Source organism: Adiantum capillus-veneris, chromosome 12 (genome assembly GCF_014529385.1).
Source record: "Adiantum capillus-veneris isolate H3 chromosome 12, ASM1452938v2, whole genome shotgun sequence".
Classification (NCBI taxonomy): Eukaryota; Viridiplantae; Streptophyta; class Polypodiopsida; order Polypodiales; family Pteridaceae; genus Adiantum; species Adiantum capillus-veneris.
The window spans coordinates 11,010,799-11,033,881 of NC_140942.1; the positions used below are offsets into that span (position 1 = coordinate 11,010,799).

The 23,083-nt window shown below is 40.2% G+C and overlaps 1 protein-coding gene and 1 pseudogene across 1 annotated transcript; both read right to left on the reverse strand.

Moving 5' to 3' along the window:
- Positions 1–2,723: 2,723 nt before the first annotated feature.
- Positions 2,724–3,984, reverse strand: LOC147445314 (uncharacterized). Its single transcript, XM_086525997.1, has one exon. It carries the CDS (start codon positions 3,871–3,873, stop codon positions 3,100–3,102), a length of 774 nt encoding a protein of 257 aa, XP_086382123.1. The 5' UTR covers positions 3,874–3,984; the 3' UTR covers positions 2,724–3,099.
- An 18,280-nt stretch (positions 3,985–22,264) lies between these two features.
- On the reverse strand, positions 22,265–23,077 carry LOC147445315 (uncharacterized; annotated as a pseudogene).
- Between the last annotated feature and the right edge of the window lie 6 nt (positions 23,078–23,083).

Below are 23,083 nucleotides of genomic sequence, written 5' to 3' on the forward strand. Positions count from 1 at the left end.
TTGGCTACCATATTTTTAATCACAAGAGAAAAGTTATGTCTATGCTATTTTCAGGTGGCGGAGCTCAAAAGAAACGTATCCATCAAACTAGATGAGGGTAAGAATACAAGCTTTCAATTTGCTACATTTTTTGCAGGCTTGTAACTTTATTTCAATATGTAAGAATTTCGCTTGAATGATGATGGGAATTAATTTTGATGCTCAAGTGAGAAGAGGTACTCTACTGCAACATATCATCAAGCCAAATGAGTTGGTGGATCTATTGGATGATCCATCCAATGTTGGTCTTGCCAAAGTTTTATGTCAGAAGTATTTTAGTGAGCTAAAGAACATTGTGCCGCCTCATGAGATGATGGAGGTGTGTGATAGTGCATGAATAAGTTTCAAAGCCTTGTACAAAACTGTAATGCTAGGACACAGGGCAAAATGACTATTTAGGTTGTTGCCAACACCTTACAGTGTCACTATTGCAAAAAGTGCACCAATAATGATGTTGTAAGCTTGTTAGGTGGATTTCTCAATATGTGGAGAATGTCATGCCATTAGAAGATAGCAAATCCTTCTGCAACAACGAGTTTAAAAATGTGTATATTCACTTGTTGAAGCTTCATGAGTCAATGATAAAATTTAATGGGTTGACACAGGAAGAATGTGATGGCCGAGTTATATTTGTTATGATGCTTGATGAGTGCCAAATTCTCAAAGGTGAATGGCTCAAAAGGGTAAGTGTTAAACTGAAAGACACTTGTATATGTTTGGATTACCCTTGTAGGTTTGAAAGGGCCACATTATCATCAAATCTGATAGACTAGCTGACAAGGAATCATTTTGAACATGGAAGAAAAAAACTAGGTCAAACTCTACATTCCACAAGCAAGATCTCAAGACCATGGGGAATCAATATATCATTATGTCCATATGGGCTTAAAACTGAAGGATTAAGTTAGTAAACACTAGCCAATCCAATAGTGATGAAACATACCCCAATTATAAAGCATAGATTAGTATCATGAAATTTGGTGATCCACATTAATCCAAATTTGCTAAGCGTGATGGGAATGACTAGTTAGAAAGATTGGTAAGGTTGAATCCCCCCATTATGAGTAAGTGTTGAATATTGCAGTACTAAACAATATTGTGTCCAAATTCATCCAATTTTGTCCCACACACTCCAACTTATTATAAAGCACATCGATACATTCAAAAACTGAATTTTGAAAGGTTCCCCTCAGTGGCATTTATGGTTTGAAAGCCTTTGAGTTGTTGTTTTGCAAAAAAAGTAGGTGATGATGAAAAAAAATCAAGTTTGGCCTAATTGTTCAATATCATGATCCTAAAGACTCTATGTGAACTTTTTCTTTGATTGCTTGATGTGCCTCAATACCAATGATTCCTTCCTTAAGAAATTTGGAGTTGTGGAACCCTTGTAGGGAGTTTGCCTACTTGGAAGACTTTGAAACACACTTCTAAGCCTCGAACTTGGCGCAATAGTCGAAACTAATCCATGAGAATTTATATGGCTTCACATTTACTTGTTGCAACTGCTGAGTCAAGAACTTCTAACCTTTGCACTTTAGCTGTCCATTTTTTCACTCTTTTTTGCACTATAGTGCATCTCTTATGCTATTGGGTGGTCTATTTTCCCTAACCAAAATGTACTTGAAAAGAGTTTTTGACTAGCTATTTATTTTACCGTACTCACTCAAACATTATCCATATCTTGATTGACTCTATCCATATAATTTATACATACAAATGGTTGCAATGGTTGAGAAGCGACATCTTATGAGACATATGCATAGCAAGAATTGACATATTAGGGTGAAAGCATGTTAACATGACATGCTTTAAGCTGTCCCAAATGGTGCTAATTAGCGCAATTTTGACATATGCTAACTAGTACAATAACACGAGCTAGATCTCTAAGATCTATGACGTTGCACGCATGCTATATCAATAAAAAGCTCCTGAAACAAAGAATCCAAATGTAAAAACTCTGACAAATTTTGATATTGTTTGTGAAAATTTTATCGTGCACCCAATTTTTTTTAGATGTGCTAACTTGAATATGCTAACTAGCACAAAAAGCATGTCACATAAACATGCTTTTACCCATCAATGATAAGTAGTTATAATGTATAAGGCATTATGTGAAAAGCTCTACGTTCTGCAATAAAAGGTCCAAATTAAAAGCTTATTTTTAGAAGTGCGTCTAATACATATAAGTATACAAACGAATATGGATGTGTGTGTAGGCAGCATATTTCCATAAAAGCTAACATCTTAAAGCATGCACACACGAAGATGTAATATGGCATAGAAACTTCTACTGCTTTACTAACCCAAAGTTGCTACATCAAGATTGAGAGAGTATTGGGGTGTAGTGCTACAAATTCCAAAGAGATACACCATTCACAAGAGGTAAGGGAAAAGTCTACCACCTATCACCATCAACAACAAAAAAACAAAATGTTAGTTTTTCATTTGTTGGAAGACATATGTGTTATAAAGAGTGCCCACATGTTATAGATGTCAGCCAATGTAAAGCGTGAATGGTTTTTTGTGCTACCTAAGAAGAGTGCTCCATGCTAGAATGGGAACTCTAGTGGTTGTATGTTCCAATGACTCATGAGATCTTCTGATATGTGTGTGTGTGTGTGTGTGTGTGTGTGTGTGTGTGTGTGAGAGAGAGAGAGAGAGAGAGAGAGAGAGAGAGAGAGATATTTTGAAAATGAGGATTGTTATAAAATTCCCTTGCTATGTTATGTTTTGCTAGACAACAAGGCATTGTTGTCCACAAATTGCACAACAAGAGGTATGGACTACAGTCAATGATCATTTAGCTTGTCCCAATGTCAAGGTCATCTAATCAAACCTCAAAATTGGATTCATTTACTATGTATGCACTGTAAGTTGAGTTTGCATAATCAAAAGACTAATGGAAGAGAGGGAGGAGTATTGGAATAGATCCCTCGTGTAATATGAGATGTACTTGTTATCAAAGGAATATGATGCTCGCCATAGTAGCTCTCCCATTTTAAAGTGCATGCTTGTGAGAATAAACCCTCCAAATAGCTCATAGAATATCGTTACGAACAATTAAATGTTCATATCGAGGAACAGGTTGTCATCCGAGTGGACAATGGGATGCAAAGGTGCCGTGCAATTGCTTGTGTCACTAGTTAGTAATGAGACAAGCTCATGAAACAAATCCTCTTCATCTTGTGTTAGTTGTTTCTTTTCTCTCTGACCACCACATAAGTGGCTAACTTCGTTGGGAAAAGGCCCATCAATGTTCTCAAACGTTGTAGAAGTGGCATTCTTGGGCACTAGCAGGGAGTCTTCCTCATGAAATTTGTGCCGGCAAGTAGTGGCCTTGGAAGAAGGAAAGGCTTCACCATGAACCTTGCAAGCATCCTGGCTGATGAGGTGCTTGAGAGAGAGGGCTTGGAGGTCCGGAGGAGAATTAGGGAAGGAGTGGATGCACCCATTGCCATTTCTGCTTTGATGGGGGGTGGAAGGATAAGCCTTACGATGAGCTGGGGGCTCCTTTATAGTGGGTGGTAGAGGGTCTTGGGGGGTGGGGGGGTTCGAACCCGTGAGGCTTTGGACGGTAGAGCGGAAGCCGGCTACATCGGTGTAAACCAGAGTAGGAGAGTCCACCTGCACGACGCGGATGATGGGCAGGCACAGCTTCGCCTTCTTAATCTTCCTCTTGTGGGCGATGGCGAAGAGCGCATGATCAGCGTCCTCCTGCATGTCGAAGAAAGGCAAAGCGCAACAGAAAGACGATGGATACTGCAACCCCACCACCATATCGAGGACTCCCTTATATAGAAGCAGGCGGCGTTGCAAGTACGAGCTTCTCTGCATAGGCTCGCTGGCGTCCACACCGCCCCCCTACTATCTACTCTACTTACTCCCTTTTCCCTGCGTGCGCCCCGTCTCCTTTCGTCCTTGCGAAGTCTCCATTTCATTCACGGCTTGTCAACGTTTCCACTTTGACACCCCCTTGACTGGCTCATTGCACTGCACTGCCCTGCCCATAGCTTGCTATGGGCAGGCGGGTGCTTTAGATCTTGTGCCCACCCCTCATTTACCAAAGCCTCATTTAGCCTACTTGCAAGGCTACACGGCAACTATACCGATTTGAGTTTAAGGCATCAATGGTGCAAAAAGGGAGGGATCTAATTTTGGTTTTCGCCCTAAATTTTCCAAGGGGTGGAATCGCATCAAACTCACTTTTTACGAAAGATTTGGAGTTGTAATTTGTTCGCCCTCATTCTCCCAACCGTTGATTTCACCTCCTAAAGTTTCTCTTGCCAGCCATAGTAGTGGTGGCTCTATATTGTCAACCCTAACAAGATTCCTCTACATGCAAGAACTTTTTGAGAAGAGATCTGTCGAAAAATTAGAACTATTCATTGCTTGTATTACATGTTCACTCACTTATAGTATAGCTTTGCGTGGCGAAACAATAGTGCACGCGCATCAGTTTGAGATTATCTTCTTCTTCTTGTTCATGCCCTCTGGTCAAGACAAGAGCAAACTTGGCATGATGGTTGCATATATGGTTATGATGGTTGCATATATGGTTGTAAATCATGACATGGAGGAAAGGCTTACAAAAAGTGAAGCTTGCTGCGACTGGTGTTTATTGAATAAGACACTCATATTGGAGTATCTTATGTAGGTGATGTCAAGGCGCACAAAAAGCATAAATGTAGACCTTTGCACTCTCCCCACGTTTGGCTTCCTAGTTTTGCTAACTCTTTTTGTCGAATACTATGACAAGAAAACCCCTTCAATGGGGGATGTTTTCATGGACAATCTCATTCACAATATTTCATTTCGATTTCTTCCTAGTTTGGCATGCGTATTGTTCGAGAGTCCTTTAACGAAGTGAGGTGATGAAACCAACATGTGCCATAATAAAGCAAGTCAACCATAGAGTTTTCTTGAAGTTAGGTGTGGTGACAACTGTTGCTTTCGAGTGATATGAGCCCCAAGGTTTGCCAAATATGTTTCCGAACCAAAACAAATAAGGGAACACATAAAAATTTTCCAGTTTTCTAGTCAAAATATAAAGCATTTGTTGGTAATTACACTAAAACTCGTTCAATTTTACTAGTTTTCTTTAGGGCAAGGTCGAAATCTAACAGAGATTTGGCAATTTTAGCGGGTTAAAAGTATGCTAAATTGTTTTTGGCGAACATTGCATATGACTCTAGAAGGCAAATATAAGAAGGACTGAACTTTGGAGTATTTGGTACCACCTACTACGTGCCACTTCAAGTGGAATCTTCACAAGGTGCTTTAGAATCTCCACCCACTCTTCATTTCAAAGGCAAATTTTTGCTAGTTTTAATTGCAATTTTCATTACTAGCATTTGAACCCATCACGTTTAAGGAGTAAGAGTCAAGGTAAACCACTAGGCTACAAGCATACGATGATGTATATGGTGGCCTTAAACATAAAAAAGAAAACTTATCTGTGGTGCGCGTGCCTCCCTCCGTCTTTCTTCGTTTTCCTTTCTTCCCTAGCACCCTTCCCTTTTCCTTTCTTCCCTCTATCACCTAACTAATGAAGGGATAAGCACCTTCCCCTATGGGCCCTCTAGTGTATCTAAAAAAAATAATTAACTAATGAATTTAACTTTTGTGTTTGTTTAGCTATAAGAAATGGGAGGATCTCTCTTAGATTCTAATTAATGAAACAAAAAAAAACATTTGTTTCACTTACGCGATCCTTCACTAGATTCCCACCGAATCTTAGAATTCAAAGGTAAAATGCTCTAAGTTGTCCCCATCATGCACCTTGTGTAACAACTTGCCATCGCTCCCCAGTCTTGCACTCTACTCCTTTGCCTCTCCATTCGTCTTTTGCGTGGACCGAAAATTGATGTAGAGAAAACCTCTCTCTACCAACATGCCTCGACTCATCTCTCCATCAACGGTTATAGCATGCAGATACTCTTGCACCCCTCATCTCCCCATCAGCTCCATCAACTTTCACTTTCGGAGCCTGCAGACGCGAGAGAGAGAGAGAGAGAGAGAGAGAGAGAGAGAGAGAGAGAGAGAGAGAGAGAGAGAGAGAGAGAGAGAGAGAGAGAGAGAGAGAGAGAGAGAGCCGTACGCTCTAGTATCGCTAAGAAACGACACTTACAGTAATTGACCTCACCCTCATCTCTCTCCTCCATTTGTACCCCTACGTTTCTACATCGAAAAAGTCCTCACTTCATCAATATTGTGGCCTTTGAGCCCCCTCTTCATCGGCATTGCTAGCTCGTACATGCGTGCAGCATTGGTCCCACCATGCCATCACACCTCCATCCCTCTTTCGATGTCTCTGTCTTGCAGGGCACTGCCACATGCCCCACGTGAAAAGCTATGTACCTCGCCATTGCCTCCCTTTGGAAAGCTATGTGCATGATCTCTCTCTTCCCTTCCCTTCCACTCTTGCGATGGAAAACCTCCTCTACCCTCTTCCCTTGGAGTTATCGGAGAGTAACGACAACCCCAGTCCAAAATCGTAGCGATTGAGCCCCCTACTCCTACATCTTGCCCGTATTACATGGAAAAGAAATACCTCCAAGATTCCCTTTAATACTAATGGTTTCAAAATTGAGCAGAGCTACTCGCTAGAATTCTGGAGCCATTTCTTTACCAAGAATCTTCAGAGATACTTGATTGAGATGAAAAGGAAAAGCAAGAAAAGGGGGCACGTGGACAGAGCACAAGGGGCCACATGCACAAAAGCCAGGTGAGCATAGCTAGGGGAGTGGACAAGCGGACAAGGTGCTACTGAACACGTTCCATGCAATGGAGCAAGCCGTCGAGGTCACACCTGTAGGCCAACTGTGTACTCCTTTTTTTAAAATTAAAAGGCTAGCCTATGCTTTCAGCGGTGGCTGTTGGCTCAGTTGGTTAGTCGAGGCAATTAGGGTTCATTCATATGAGGGGGTGGGTTCAACCTAATAATTCTACATGTGGTTGCTTTGAGCAAAAAAAAGTAATGTGGGGTGGAATCTAATGCAGTGAAGATAGACCCGTATGTTATTAGAGTCAAGAAAGCAACAAGCATGCATATGTAGAGAAGGGAGTGGATGCTTGAATCTGGGTTGAGGTGCATAGGTGGTGCATTTAGGGGTGAATTATGCTTTGGTTGAGGGTGTATGTTTCCCCATTTTCACTCCTAACATGTAATTTGATTTTTTTGTGTACAAGGTCTCTTCTTCCCTCTGAGTCCAATTATGTGCATATAAGCTAATTTAGAGTAATCTCTTGCTATTCTCTACCTCTAGTAGAGCTATTCATTTTGGCAAGACTATGTCACTAAAGCTAGTTGGAGCATTGAGGGGTGAATTGTTCTTTGGTAATTGAGGGTGCATCTCTTCCATTTTCACTCCCAAATGTAATTTGATTGTTTTGCGTACAAGGTCTCTTCTTCTCTCTCTGGATTCTTATGTGCATAGAAGCTAATTTAATGTAGTCTCTCACTATTCTCTACCTCTACTTTTAGTAGAACTATTCATTCTAGTACCCAAGAAAAACAGAAAGCTAAGAGTATATGTGTAACACAACTACGATAGAGACAACTATCCCCTACCTATTACAGATCATGTGATAGAATGAGTTGTAGGAAAGGAAGCTTATAGCTTTCTTGATGGCTTTTCATGCTATAATCAGTTTGCCATAAAGACAGACAATTAGCATAAGACAACTTTTGATACAGAATGGGACATATTTACTTATAGAGTAATGCCATTCAGATTAACAAATGCACATGCCACATTCTGAAGGCTCTTGCGTCATGCTTTTAAGGACTATCTAAGATTATTATTAGAGATCTACATAAATAAATTATGCGTGCATTCTCTATTGAGGAATGAGCATATAAAACACTTGAAAAAGATCTTTGAAAAGTGTAGAGAATATCATATTTTCTTGAATCTAGAGAAACGTGTCTTCATGGTAAGACATAGAAAGATTCTAGGGCACATTGTTTCCAACAATGACATTTCTACAAATCTTGAGAAGATTCAAGTGATTGCTACTCTAGCAAGACCTACAAAAACAAGGGAGGTACAAGACTTTATGGGCAATTTGTGGATATTATCGATGATTCATCTATATGTATGCAATCATTGCCAAACCTCTATATTCCCTTATCAAAAAATTTGAGTGGACCTATGAATGTGAGGAAGCATTCCAATAATTGAAGAGGGGATTGATTTTTGCTTCAATTTTGAAAGCTCCTAATTGAACAAAGATTTTTCATGTCCACATCGATGCATTAACTTATGTTACATGATGAATTCTATAACAGCCCAGATACAACAACATGGATTTTCCTATATGTTACTGGGGTGTTACTCCAACAAACAATTGAATAGTGCAAAGAAGAATTATAGGCCACAAAAAGTGAAGGATTAGGAATGATTTTATGCTATGAAGAAGTTTAGACACTACCTTCTCGCAAAAACCCTTGCAATAGAGAGCGTATTGTTAGATGATTCATTATGCTGCTTGATTTTGATTTCATGGTTGTGGTGAAGAAAGAAACAACTCATTATAGGTCTGATCATTTGTCAAGATTGAATAATGGGGAAGCGCCCATTGGGTTTGATGATGGCTTGCCTGATCATATTTTTTGAACGTTCGAGAGGTACCAAGGTGGAGTGAACATGTTATACTCTTGCTCACCATTGGATCTTTACAAGTTGAATGGTAGCCATTCAATGGAGCCAAATGAGAGACATGTGTATTTGAGCCAGGCTCATGTACAAAACATGGGGTTTCACAACGGAGATACACAAACATATGAGATTGCAAAGACTACGTGTATATTGGCCTAAAATGAGAAAAAATGTGCATGAATATGTTAGCTCACGTAGCATTTGTGCAACCAAAGCACCTGTAGAATGTGTGACATTGTTCAGGATCAATGTAGAACCTAAATGGAGTTCATACATTGTGGAATTCCTAACAATGGGAACCTTGCCAAAAGGGTTGAGCAAAGCAATGATTAAATCCATTTATACAGAAGTAGAATGTTGTGTGTTGATTTAAGATCACCTATATAAGAGAGGAAAGGATGATTAACTATAGATGAGTGCCATTTATAGGAGCAAACACATTCCCCTTCTAGAGCAAGCTCATGCTGGACAAGTAGGTGGACATTTTTCTGCCGACAAAACTACTAAAGAGTTTCTTGTAGCACAAATATGTTGGCCTACCTTATTCATGGATACTAAAGCCTACATGAAAATATGTGACAACTGCTAGTGAACCAAGGTACTTATGCAAAGCAATGAGATCCCTCTAGGACCATGATGGAAACAAGAACATTCGCCAAATGGGACATAGATTTTGTAAAGGTACGTCTAGTGGCCTCTAGCATATTGTATACATGCTCAATACATCATAGTGGCCAGAGATTATTTGACCAATGTTTAGAAGAAAGAGGGACACAAAATAATGATAAGAGAATGAAATCAAAATTCTTGTACGAGAATTTCTTTACAAGATATGGGCTATCAATTGTGATAGTTAGCGACAAAGGGGCTCATTTCTTTACAAGATATGGGCTATCAATTGTGATAGTTAGCGACAAAGAGGCTCATTTCATAAATAAAACTTGATTGAATTTTTACTAGTTAAATTCATGGTAGTTCATCACAAATAAGCACTCTATCACCCTCAAGCTAATGGACAAGCTGAGAGCATAAACAAAATCTTATGCATAATGCTCGCAAAGATAGTAAGTGAATCAAGGGTAGATTGTGACCAAAATATATATTCAGCTTTATGGGCATACATAGTAGCTTACAAAACATCAATTGGAACAACGTATTTTATGGTTTTTGGTCCTAATGCCATATATCTCATTGATTTCTTGATCTTGATGCTTTGAGTAGCCAAATCCTTAGATTAGACATGTCATGAGCTATTTGAAGGGTAAGATATTCTTGAGGAGCTAGACGAGACACACTTACGTGTCACGAGAATTTATACTCAAAAGAGATGCATGGAAGAGTTTCATGATCAATGTGTGATCAACAAAAAATGCAAAAGAGGATACTATGGGTTAGTCTACACCTTGAAACAACGCTCCAAGAAGTTAAAGAAGGGAGGTAATGGCCCATTTTTTATTCATGACGTACCGCCTAGTGGAGCCATAAATCTTGCTACATTAGAGGGATAAGAGATGCCCAATTGGATTCCCACTAGGAAATATGTAAGATAGCACGTGAGAACAAAATAAGGGATTTATAATAAGGTGCATTTACAAAAAAATGTACTTACATAAAGGGTTCTTTAATTGAGAAAGTGAAAATTTTCATATATAAGGGTTAGTTTTTTTAACAAAAATGCATACATAAGAGGTACATATAATACTTGAATGTAATTAGGTAAGGGATTATTTAAATACCTCTTGTTCACACGTGCATTTTTTACATAGTGGACTCCCCGGGATTGGATTAGTGGCTTGCAAGTTAAAGAAATATCATGTGCTACTAACCACCAAAATATTGGAGACAATTTAGAAGCTGAAGAAACAAGCCAAGGCTAATAAAGCAGAGGCTTAGAAGAAAGCTATGTTGTGGATTCTAAAGTGCAAAGAATGAAGAAAAAACTTGTAAATTTAGCCACAACAAAAAAGGCACCTCCTCAAATCAAAGAAATTTTAACGGAGCATCATTGGCTTGGAAGCATGGATGTATGCATCAAAAGATAGCTTCCAAATAATATCTTGGGCTTTGTAGCTCGGTTTGACTAGCCGTCTAGACCAATTTACTCTACACTTCAAGCTCTATCTTTCTTAGCAAAAAATCAACCCTTCATTCAATCTTCACATGTCAGCCCAATTGGTTCGCTTTGAGGCACTTTTGATTTGCAAAAAACGACATAATGCATACATTCTTGTCATCTCCTGATATCATGGCAGAATCTGGCCTAAATCATCAGTTTCGAAAAACCATGAAAAGGCAAGCATATCCTCTTCTTTCACTCCGTGCCTACAAAGCGGTACAAAATCCACCCCCTCTAACCATGCACATCCTCTGGTATGTACCAATATTCATCTAGCTTTGAAGCATAAACCTGTAAATACAAAACCACTACCCCACTGTGTGCATGCTTTGAAAAAATTTACAACCTGTGGCTTCATTAGAATATACCCTCCTCCAGGATCATAAGGGAAATATAATAATTTCCCAATAGTGGAACATAAGTATGAATTGACCCATAAACCGTAATCAACCCCACCTGGATCATATGGCATAGAAGTCAACCACTCCAGGTCACGAACATCTCCAGATCCACCCGTACCAAATGACATATCCATCAATTTCTTTGGACTATGCATATAACCCTCCTTGCCTGGATCAAAATCTAGGAGAAATTCCCATGTATCATAGGGTAACATCAAATCCCATAAAGCATTAGGAATCAATAGATACTGCCATATCCTTTGTGCAACCTGCTCCACCAATTGTTGATCATCAATTACGGGTAGGAGCATTGGTAATGCAGCTTCATCCCCTCAAGAAGTAAAATTTTGGTCCTGCTCATTTGAGTCCGTGAGTGCCTTGGAAAAATTCTCTTCATGTGGTTCCCGAGAATCATCAAGAAAAGTTTCCCTTTTTGGTACATACCCAAAATCTAGTATAACCTCATCCAACAATTGCATAAGGTTCTCATCAGCTACATTTGGATAAACTTTCTTATTCATGAAACTAGATTTATTAATACCCTTAGCATCCATACTGAGAATCCTTCCAAAGCTTCGTCGAATAAACACATTAGCTTTGGTTCCACCGCTTCAGAAGAATTCTCTACCCTGCACATCTCAGGTAGCAAACTAGGCTTTTCACATATGGCATGCACAATATTAGACATACCTGCTATAAACTGATCTTGAATCTTCTCTTCCTTATCCAAATATCTTTGAACTTCTATAGCACAAAGCTCAACATGATTATGGAAAATAGCATCCACCACCCTATCCATATGATCAGCTCAATGAACCCCATCATAGGCAACACCAAGAGATTGCACTTGATCATGCACCCCTTATGAATAAACACCATCAAATCGGGGATCAATCTGCCACATTGTGACCTCTGCATCACCAAAGCTTGAGAAAGAAGGTGTATACACCCCCTCTAAATCATCACCTTGCAGATCTTAAAGCACATTTTTGTGATCATTCAAGCCCTCAAAATCTAGTCTATCCAAACCCTATAGATACTCATGCATATTCACACCCTGTTCTTGACCCTCTAAGTCTTCAAATTCAACCTTCATCATGAAATCTACAATCCAAAGCTTTGCATAGACTATCCGAACAACTTCTTCATCATCTTTATCCTATAATAGCCTTCCATCCTCAAGCAAACACTCATTGATATCAGTGTCAAGCTTAGCCTAAATTTGATTGCAAACCTCCACATAAGTAGGCACATTACCACAATCCTCTTCATCTTCATACATGCTTGGATCCCATCGTTCACGGATGACAGGAGCTTTAAAATTGCTCCAGCTATGTAGATTTTGTTGCTGAAGCTCCTGGACGCACTCAATAAAATCTAGAATCACAAACTTGTCAAACTTTCAAATCCAATTCTCTTTTGGAACCCCATGCAGCTCTAGTTCCTCTTCATAGAACTGCAAGTAATCTATAGGATCATAGCCATCAAAAATCCCCCGCTGATAAAAAACTAAGCATTTGGTATTTTCAAGTGCCAATTTCTCCACCATTTCCCGCTTCCAGCTTTCTGCTTCTTTAAATTCCCTTTTGCTATTGCCGACTTTGACACTTGAATATTTTTTGTGTTGTTCTGCTCTTGAAATCCACCTAATGGACCTTTTGCAGATTGTTGTTGCAATTCCCAGTTCTTGATTTTCAAACTGGTACCCAAATGTTGGTTCATAAACTGCACTTGATTTGAATACTGTTGTTGCAAAACAACAGCCATTAGTCCTATAATTTTTTTCATCTCGTTCTTCTTAGTTTGTCACCATGGCTGGCTCCGTCTACCCTGATCAATTTCACATAAGGTTCACCAAATTTGTCAGAGTGCATGGTTTGTGTGTGGGTGGATTCCGAAGGGTTATTTTGTCGGTCAAAAAGTTGAACCCAATTTTATGTTGTCTGTTAAGACAGGAACGGGGAAAGGGATTTCAATCTACAGAGTGGGGATCAAACTTGGGAACAAGGGATTTTTGTACTTATTAAGTACACTCATCTTAGGGAAATGTATTCATGGTTGTGCTCGGTCATAGCTAAGAAAAAAGCGTCAGTGACCTTGAACCTATGATGAATTAGAAGACTCCCACAAGTTGACCCTAGAAGGTTGAGCTCACATTTAGTCTGATGACTTTGACTGGAAATTTCAAAGCAATAAAGAAAGATATTTTGAGGTTAAGGGTTTTGTAAGAGAAAAGTGAATGTTATCACCCCCTTGAGTTGGCATCAAAGAGCAGGAGGAGTCCTGTCTTGGTGTCGGTCTCAAGTGGGAGGGATGTCCAAAATCGTGGTGTATCCATTTGGAGATGGTGCAGTCGACGATCGCTTGCATGGCTCTCACAATACATCAAGTGATATTAGTAGTAATTGGTGATACATCAATCGGAGTCCCAGACAGTGAGATATGCCAAGAGGAAGTCTGGAGTAGTTGAGGTTGAAGTGGTTGCATGTGACTTTATTAAGTTTTGATTGTCTTTGATTGCGAGCCTGACAAGGTTGAAATAGGGTGGTGCCTACATGGACCATAGTCGGGGACCATGTCTTTAAGCATGGCTTTACAGATTTTCAAGCGGAGCACTGAGCAGTAAATGGTGTGCCTGTAAAGTAGGGGAAGAAAAGGTGGAAAATTTTATGGAGAAGATTTGACATGGATAGCCCTAACATAACATAGGAGATTAAGTGTGAACTTTGTCTTACATGCTTGGAAAAAGGCCGGGGTAGGTGTTTACATGTGGGATACAATGGGGGATGGTCCTTTTTCGCTAGGACTAATAACCATTGGTCTATGTTTTGAGCTCAGGTTCATTCACTGCCTTGGAAATGGGATGGAATGAGAGTGTGTCCCGGTTGGGTGATAGGACCTGCGGATGCGTCTAGAAATTGGCCTATGTTGGGTACACCTGATGCCAATGGGAAAAGGAGGAAGGAAAAGGTATCCATGATGGGATCAAGATAAGGGAGGAGGAAGTGATTTAATTAAGGAACTATTCTAATTGTTTGGTAAAAAGAAACCTTGGAAAGGCTAGGAACCTAAATTGGCTATTTCACAATTGTCATCATCAGCTGGACCTTTTCTCTGCTTCTCGGGTTATTGATTTAAAAAGAATCTAGAGTAGATTATTTTTTTGTAAGCCCTTTCCCACACAAGATAAAGAAAAATCCTAGGGGATTCACCATTAGTTCTGTATGGGTATCACGTGAGTGTAAGAGAGGGGGGTTTTGGTAGGGAGGGGAGGTATTTTTTATATGGTATGGTCCATATATGGGGAGATTTTTTCCGTATATATGGGGTAATTTCCCATTTTTGGTACACACAGGTGACGTCTCATGAATATTATTAGTGAATCCCCCGAGAGAAAAATAAGAATTGGAAAGTTTGTCACGGCACTGCCTCCACATGTGGCAGAGGAGACAAGATACCCAAGTCTTAGGACGAGGATAGGGATATTCTTGGAGGAGTATATGTGATTGCTTAAAAGATAACTAGATAATTTTACTAATAATAAAGGAAAAAAGAAGTAAAATATTCTAAAAAGAAAAAAGTGGGAACAACCTGATAAATGTACACTTGCAAGGGTATGCAGCAGTTGGCATGCTGCTTTCAAATGCTTGAAATGTATTCTTGGTTCGACATGATTGGAATATTGTTTTCTAGTATCATAGTATTACCTTGGGAATGTGCATTTATCAAATGGTTCGATGGGTCGGAGGATTTTGGGGTTAATTTATTGGTCAAAAAGTTGAACCCAATTTTATGTTGTCTATTAAGACAAGAACAGGGAAATGGATTTCAATCTACGGAGTGGGGATCAAACTTGGGAAGGAGGGATTCGTGTACTTAGTAAATACACTCATCTAGGGTGGTGCTAAATTTTTGCTCTCAGTTGTATGTACAAATCTCTTCAAAAACTTTAGATAGCATTACAATGGTGTGTTCAAACAAGAAAATTTGAACCTTATACTAGGGCTTCTCATTCGGACAATGGTTGGAATACAAGGCTTTTGGGTTGAGGGAAAAAGCATTAGACATTGGAGTGCACACAAATGTGTCTCACCAATCATGACTTCTCTTTTATACAAAGCTTTTTTGAAAAAGTAATGTGATTGCATCAAAATCATGGGCTGTGGTAGTGAAACCGACCAGAAGGATGCTCACTAGGTAATTTCACCAACATTCCCCCATTCCTAATCATTGCACGTCCTCATGCAAGCTTTGTGTTTGGATTCAATAGTCGAATTTCCTTTTTTTGAGTTTCTTTGTGATTCTTGTGAACTTGGCGGCCCGAGAAGCTATGTCTTCTTGTGTGGATAGGTCCTTGAATGGGTTGTTGAGGATTGCACTCCGATAAGCAATGTGACGCACTTATAGATCTTTTGTGAGTGGGCTGAAAATGGTAGAGTCCATTTCAAAGAATCCTCTCATGAATGCCTCTTCAAATGTTTGCATGTTATGTGAAGGCAAAAACATGATCCGTACATACATTCCCATAAGGATGTTTCTATTTGGAACTTCAGTTTCTAGATTCCATGCGATGCCCTCCGTGCCTTCTATGAATACTTGCCATGGGTGCTCTATAGATTCAATTTACACAAATGCCTAAATTCATGTGATAATCATCTTTGAAATCTTTGTGAGCATTTGACAAGTCAGATCGAGGAAATCTCACATTTACTGATCATTGCTTGTATTGTGGGCACCATGTAGGATTTAGTTGCTTTGTAGTTGCTCATGGTCTTTGACAACACTGGGTAGTGAAGAACAGATGGCCTTGGACTCTTCCAAATAAAGTAGCTATTCCAAGAATGCCTTCAAGGGATTAGACAAAAGGTTGGGTCATATCCTGAGATGATGTGGTGTGTTTTTGCATAGTGTCTCATCTTGTGGCAGCTTCTCAAACCACTTTTTCCTCTATAGAGGTTGGCTTTCCAGGATTAAGAGCACTCAATCTAGTGTGATAGGCACATCTTCATATTGGACTTTTACATTGGTCTCTAGTGAGTTAAGTTTTTTCTTCTAGGAGAAGGGCCTCCTGCTTCATCATGGGTAAGGGAATAATTTTGTGGACAAAGTTTTTGACCACCTCATGTGGTTTTACCATCAAGAGGGCCGCTGATTCCTCGGGGGGGGGGGGGGTCACTATGTATAAGTTGTGTATATCATGTGCGTTCAAAGACTATTTTTAACACTACTTATGTGTGAGCTTTTGACAAATAAATAACACCCTTTTTCTATCTAGTCTGTAAAAAAAAATTCCAACTCCATTTAAGGATACCCTTCTGCATGTGAAAATGTCAAAAAAGATAAAATTTAATAACCCCCCCCCCCCCCCCCCCCTTCACCACGAGGCTGATTCTAGCACCTTGAGCTCATAGAGCATATATTCCTTGTGCGAGCTATTGGGGATATCTTTGATCCACCTCTTGAGTTCCTCATTGGCATCTACGTGCCAAGTCTCTTCTTCAAAATCATGTATCCCACCCCTTGTAGATGTGCTTGGTAGATCCATGGGGGGTAGGTTTACTCTTTCAACCTCGACCACCAATGGTGAAGTTTGTTGGGCCAACACTATAGCTTTTGATTTCATGGCATTGATTTTCCATATATTTTCTTTGTATTTCTTGAGCATTCAACTTGGCTTCGCTAGCCAGATCTGCCTTTGATTTTACCAACTGCTCTTGCAATTCTTTGATCTCTTGGTCCTTTTGGATCAATATAGCCATTTGCTTGGTTACCATCATTTGTTTTTGATATTTCTCATATACTAACTCCACCCTTAAAGCTTTGATCTCCTTTGATATAGCAATAGGAGTCTTAGAGGTTGAGGTTGGAGTAGGTACATCTTGCATGGCAAGGAGAGTGGAGAACGTATGTTTAGCAACATCATAAGAGTTGCATAGATTTGTGTATTTTTGTTGTTCTCCTTTGAGATTTTCTTCTAGGGCTTGCTAATCCACTTGAAGCTCACTATTAGCTTCAATCTGTTTTTGAAGATATTGGAGGAGGTTGGCCACATCTTGCTTTTTGCATTCTAGGATAGCTCAGAGATTCATTTTAACCTCTTTGAGACATTTGACCTGCTGGTGTAGTTGGGCATTTTCTCTGACGTCCGCATTTGTTTCCTCAAGCATCTAATTTCCTCAATTGAGATATACCTCTGTATCATTGTAATTGGAGATTAATCACTTCTAGATGATCCTCTAACTCAAACTCACAAATAAGCTCGTCGACTTTATCAACTATGTTTCTTGAAAGAGGTGCAATTTGTCCACTCACTAGAGTAGCTGATTGCCAATAAGTTCATGGCACTGATTCTCTTTTCTCCTCCTCTTTCTATTGGTGGTATCTTGCTTGCTCTCATTCTCTTTTCTCCTCCTCTTTCTATTGCTAGTATCTTGCTTGCTCTCATTCCATTTACTTTTTGTCTTGAACATTTTATGCAACTTCATTTTTTTCCATTTGTGTATCCTTTAGATCTCCTTCATATTACCTCTTGTCATCTTGATCTTTTTCTTGTTATTTTTCCTTAGCAGTAGCAAGAGGAGGTGTGGTTGGTTTCAGGGGGACCGATAGTTTCTCAATCTCCATTTCGCTTCATGTTTTGAAAATCCTTCATGTAGGGACTGCTGTCTTCTTAGAGAAAACTATGCCATTTTTAAGGTAACTATAAGGATTTAGATGATGATCCGTCATCCCAACAAAGTGGATCTAAGTCCACAAAATCAACACACATAAACGAGGTGGTTGTAAGTCAGGAGCAACGTATTGAAGATGCACTCAAAATGATAAGCCCATTTGCTAAGCCCCATGCTAAGCAACCCAAGTGGTATGACATAGAGCAAAAAAGGACTTAACATGGGAAAAAAGAGTGCTACTACAACAAGGGATATGTGAGAGAGAGTTAGTATGCCCCACCAGTGTAGGTAGCACCTCCTCAAGTACCACCAATGCCTAGGTATATATCAGGGAATTTGCCAGGACCAGTAGGGGTTGAACGGCCACAACCAGTGACTGGCATAAAATGGTAACCATCTTTTTGCAACATTTTTCAGCCTACTCAACGTCCTCTTCCTCATATGTGTATATATTTTTCTACGCTATTAAGTTATCTAGAGTAAATTCTCCCTCTTCGTTTAACCTTTGTGGCGACACATACATTATACTCTTCCCAAAAAATGTCACCTTAGTCATATATTTATATTACCACCCTTTTCTTTTTTGCTTTGTAAATAGAATAAGCATACAATAACCAACTATATACCCCCAAACTTTCTTACCTCTTGTGAATTAGTAGTAGAAAAATAATTTATCCATCTTCCACCCCATATAGATAAATTCCCATGGAAATCAACTCTCCACTTGTCTTTACCAAAGATTATGGTCCCTCTCTACAAGTCTTCTATGCCCCCTACATAGGTGGCCCAATATCTCTTAAGAATATACATATAGTTTCTCTCCTTTCAAAAAGACTCCAATTGTAGATTCTTTTCACAAGAAAATAATATTGGGCCCTCCTCTATTTGTTTAAGCATCATAGCCTTTTGAAAAAGCATGATTCCCCTTGGATGCATACAAGCAAAGGGCCCATACAAGAAGACTTGGAAGCAAAAGGTTCCCTACCCTAGTGTGGACCTTCCAAACCGAATTCCTTGGTGCATGGGCGTGAAGAATAGTCCAAATTCATATCAAACATGTTGAGAAGGTCAATTTTGCCTTTTGAAGCATGTCATTCCGAGCTACAGGTAAAAAGTTATGGTCAAAATAGTGTAAATCTGTCAGATTCGCAGCAAAAGGGAACTGTAAATCAAGTAAATCAAGAGGGTGAGATCTTATTTTTCCCTTACTCATCTTCTAGAAGAGCAATGAGTGTTCAAGGTCACTTGCATGTGATGGGACCAACCTAAAGATGCTTTCTAAATGCCAAGACAGACAAGTTGAGATACCCCGCAGGAGCCACCCGTAGGGCCTCATGGTGGGGCCCACCTACATTATGCACCCCTATGGAGCCTTCACGGTCTAAAATGATATTTTTGGTGAATAAATAGTCCCTTTTATGTCCAATATTCAATGAGTGGTCAAAGGACACTTAATTAGGTCTAATCACTTACTCTAATTAAGTGTAGCATAATCCCACTCCTACACAACTATAAATAGCCCCCCTTGGAGAGACTCAAGGACACACACCTATATTTTCAACTTCATGTTGTTTCTTGATCAATAGTAGAGAAAACCCCAACTCTCCCTCTTTCACATCCTCCCTCCTAACCCTCCTCTTTGGAGGAAGTGCAACTCTATTCTCCACTCTTTCCATTCTACAATCTCTTACTCCATCAACCCAATAAATCATTTGTAGCACCTCAATAGCTTGTAAATACATCATGATCTCTCTCATGGTTATTTCAATGATCATGAAATCATCTTCAAAACTTTCAAGTGTCGCAATTCGTGATGGTTAGCCAGCGTCTGTCCTCCCCTTAAAAGGTGTGCGAGAAATCAAGTAAGTGTTCTATTCTCAATTTACCATTGGTTTGTTTCTCCACACTTATTCAATTGGTCTAAAGAAATTTCCCACTCCAACTCTCTTTTGCTTCATTACATATGCATGTGGCTACCTCTCATGGTGATTTTATTTGTGTCACGGCATTGCATAGATGGAGATGAGCTCTCTATGCAAAGTGTGTTAGTTTGATGTAAGTGATTCTCTTGTGTGTTTGAGAGGCAAGTCTTGTGCGCATGATTTTTTGATGAGTGCTTGAGAGAGGAAGAGTTTGGATGTATTATGGGTATTCTTATGGGGAGAAGGTGAATGCTATTCCACAAATTGCATATTTCATTTTGATGCACGGCATTGGGTTGCATAATCGTTGATGGTGTTCAAGTGTCCAAAGTGTATATAGAGTAAGGGGGTTTTCAAAGTGTGTTGCTTGAGTGGGTGAGTGCAAGTGTTATTTTGATTGGTTTCCTTCTCCACTCCCAAAAGAAGGTGGTGCCCCAAGTAGTGTGCGTACCTCTTTACGAACATTTTGTGAGGGTAGGCCCATTGGTTTGGGTTTAGAGGCCCCATTTCAAAAAGATCGCCCTCACCAGTCTGGGGGAAACAATCACCTCTGCCAGGAGCAAGACCGGTGGGCATTAGGTATGCACCCACTATAGCGGAATTGGAAGAGCAAGCCTTAGTGCATGTGCCTGCATAGTCCACCATATTATCCACCCAAAGAGCCAAAAGCACCAAAATATTGGAGCATGATTGGAAATGATGGACCACCACCACAACACCTCATGATGTAGGAGAAGGTAGACACATTTTGAAGGAACACACATTGTTGTTCATAGCCAATTGTTGTCGGGCGCAATATCGTCTCATGGATCAACACTGCGCCTCGGGGATTGTCACCACTACTCTATGCAGTATAGCAGATCTGTCTCACAACTAGCTTTACTAATTGTTGATACAGGGAGTATGGACCACGGATAGGCAGTCGGAGGCCCCGATGGGTTGTCAAGCCATGGAGTCCTTTAAACTAGAACTTGCTACGAATATCTAGTCAGCACGATGCTATTCCGTCTACAAGAGTCCCGACACTAAACTAGGTCCTCTGGGCATCAACAATGCAAGGAAACATGCTAAAAGCAAGTCTAGACTATATCCCAACACTTTGGCATCACCTGTAGCACCTGGGTACCTGACACCAATACGCGTAATGATGTAGGGCGTAATGCTGTAAAAAATGAAAATGTTCCAAAATCACTCCTCAACACCCCACAAGGTCCCTAATGCCAATGGTATCACTAGAATGCACTTTTGGAAGCTAGAATGTCCTAGATCTGCAATTTACAAGCCGTGGACAAAAAACGTAATGATGTTTGCAGGTCATGAAAAATGACGATTGATGACATCAGTGTAAAGCCCTTTGTGCTCATGCACCAAAAATCATCTAATTAATTTGGACACTCCTACCTCAAGATACGAGCAAAATAGCAACACGGCCAAAAAGTGTCGTGATGTTTGCCTATACTGTTTTTTACATGCAACAACTTACATCAAAGTGTAGATCAAAGCATCAACATTGCACACACAAAACTTCATAGCAAAATACTTAGCACAAAGAGAGATATGGACCCATAAAGATATGCCTGTCAAGAGGCCTTTACCTCTTCTGCTCTATTCACTTCATAGTCCCCCCAAAATAACTTGTCCCTCCTTACCAAAATTCAACCCCTCTATGGGTCTCACATGTCTTACTGTGTACATATGTTACAAGCTGGAGGTATATACCCCAAATCATTACATTTGGTCCTTGCTGACCCCAAATTACATACAAGTTTGTCTGCTAAACAAGCTAATTGCAGAAAATAAAAAATGCTTTTCCGCCTTGTCGTGATGTGACGACAACACTCCCCCCCACTTAATCCATTGTCCGTTCGCGGACAAGCTTTTTCTTCAGGTGCTTTGGGAATGTCGTCGGGATGCTATAGCTCTTCGTATTTCTTCTTGTCTCTCTTTGTTTTCTGCTTCTTTGATCCGTTCATGCACTGGATTTGCATTCTATGCATCTTTGAATGCTACATACCTCAAAGCCAAGTTCTGGATGACTGGCTTGAACAAGTGTGTGTCCACCTCGAAGAATCTTGTGTGAAATAGCTCTTCGAATGTCATCATGTAAGAGCTAGGTAGGAACTTGCATCTGGCAAATATTCCCATCATTTGGTGATGAGTTGGCTGCTTTGTCAAATCATACACCAATCCCTCGTCGCCTTCTAAGAAAAGTTCTTATGTTGTGTCATCAGGTAGGTCTTCTTTGAAGGTCTGGAAGATCTTGATAAAAAGATCAGCTGCCTTTGTAAGCATGACACATGCAAGATCTGGAACGCCCCTGAATTTGTCCTGTGTTCTCCTCCAGGCTCTAACAAAGTATGCATTCATAGTGATACTGAGGGTCGTGGCAGTTCTGGGTAATTTAGCGAGTTCGGATGTCTGACCTTTGTCTGTGTTGAAACACTGTCCACACCCTTCATCTGGCGACGACTGGGCAATAAGTTGGATTAATCCTTTGAGCCGTGGGTGCCCTGTTGTATTCTATGGTAGACCCCATGTGCTGGGCGAACCATGTTAGCCGCCAATTCGGCTGATTCTGGAGAGGAGCAGTGCCTGACATTTCAGATGATGTGAGAGGTTCATAGCCTCTTGTCTCTTCCATAGTGTAAGAAGGCAACAATTCTTTTATCTGCATGGCATTGATGAGCCGAAGGAGAGGATAAGGTAGGGACGGTTGTATCATACTGTCAATGATCTGTTGTGCGTTTTTATACTGCTTCACGGCCACTGACACTACCTCATACTCCCACTTCTTGTATGCCTTGATAGTAGGCTCTTGCTCTTCTTCTACCTCCTACTGCATAGTGCGGAGCAGTTCGTTGTCTTCGATTTCCGCAGCCATTTCCCCACTGGGTTCTTCGGCCATTGACTCTTCGAGTTGTGTAGGTTCTTCAGTGTCCATTGCTTCAGTCTGTTCCATTTCTCGCATCTCTTCAAAATTAGTTCTTGATGCTTGAGCTGTCGTGGCTGTCATTAGTTCTCTCTATTCCTTGAGCTCCGCCACTTCTTTCTTGAGTGCTTCCAGCTCCCTAAGCATCTCTTGACCTTCGATACTCTGAGTTGGTTGCGCGGATGGTTGAGGAGCCATTAACGGCTGCATGAAAAGCTCATCAAGATGAGCCTGCATCCACCTTTGCTTTTCCATAGCCACCTGATGCACCTTTCTTATAATGGCCATTTGGTTTTCAGTTTCTGTGTTTCTATCCTCGACCACTTTCTTTGCTTCCATCGCTTC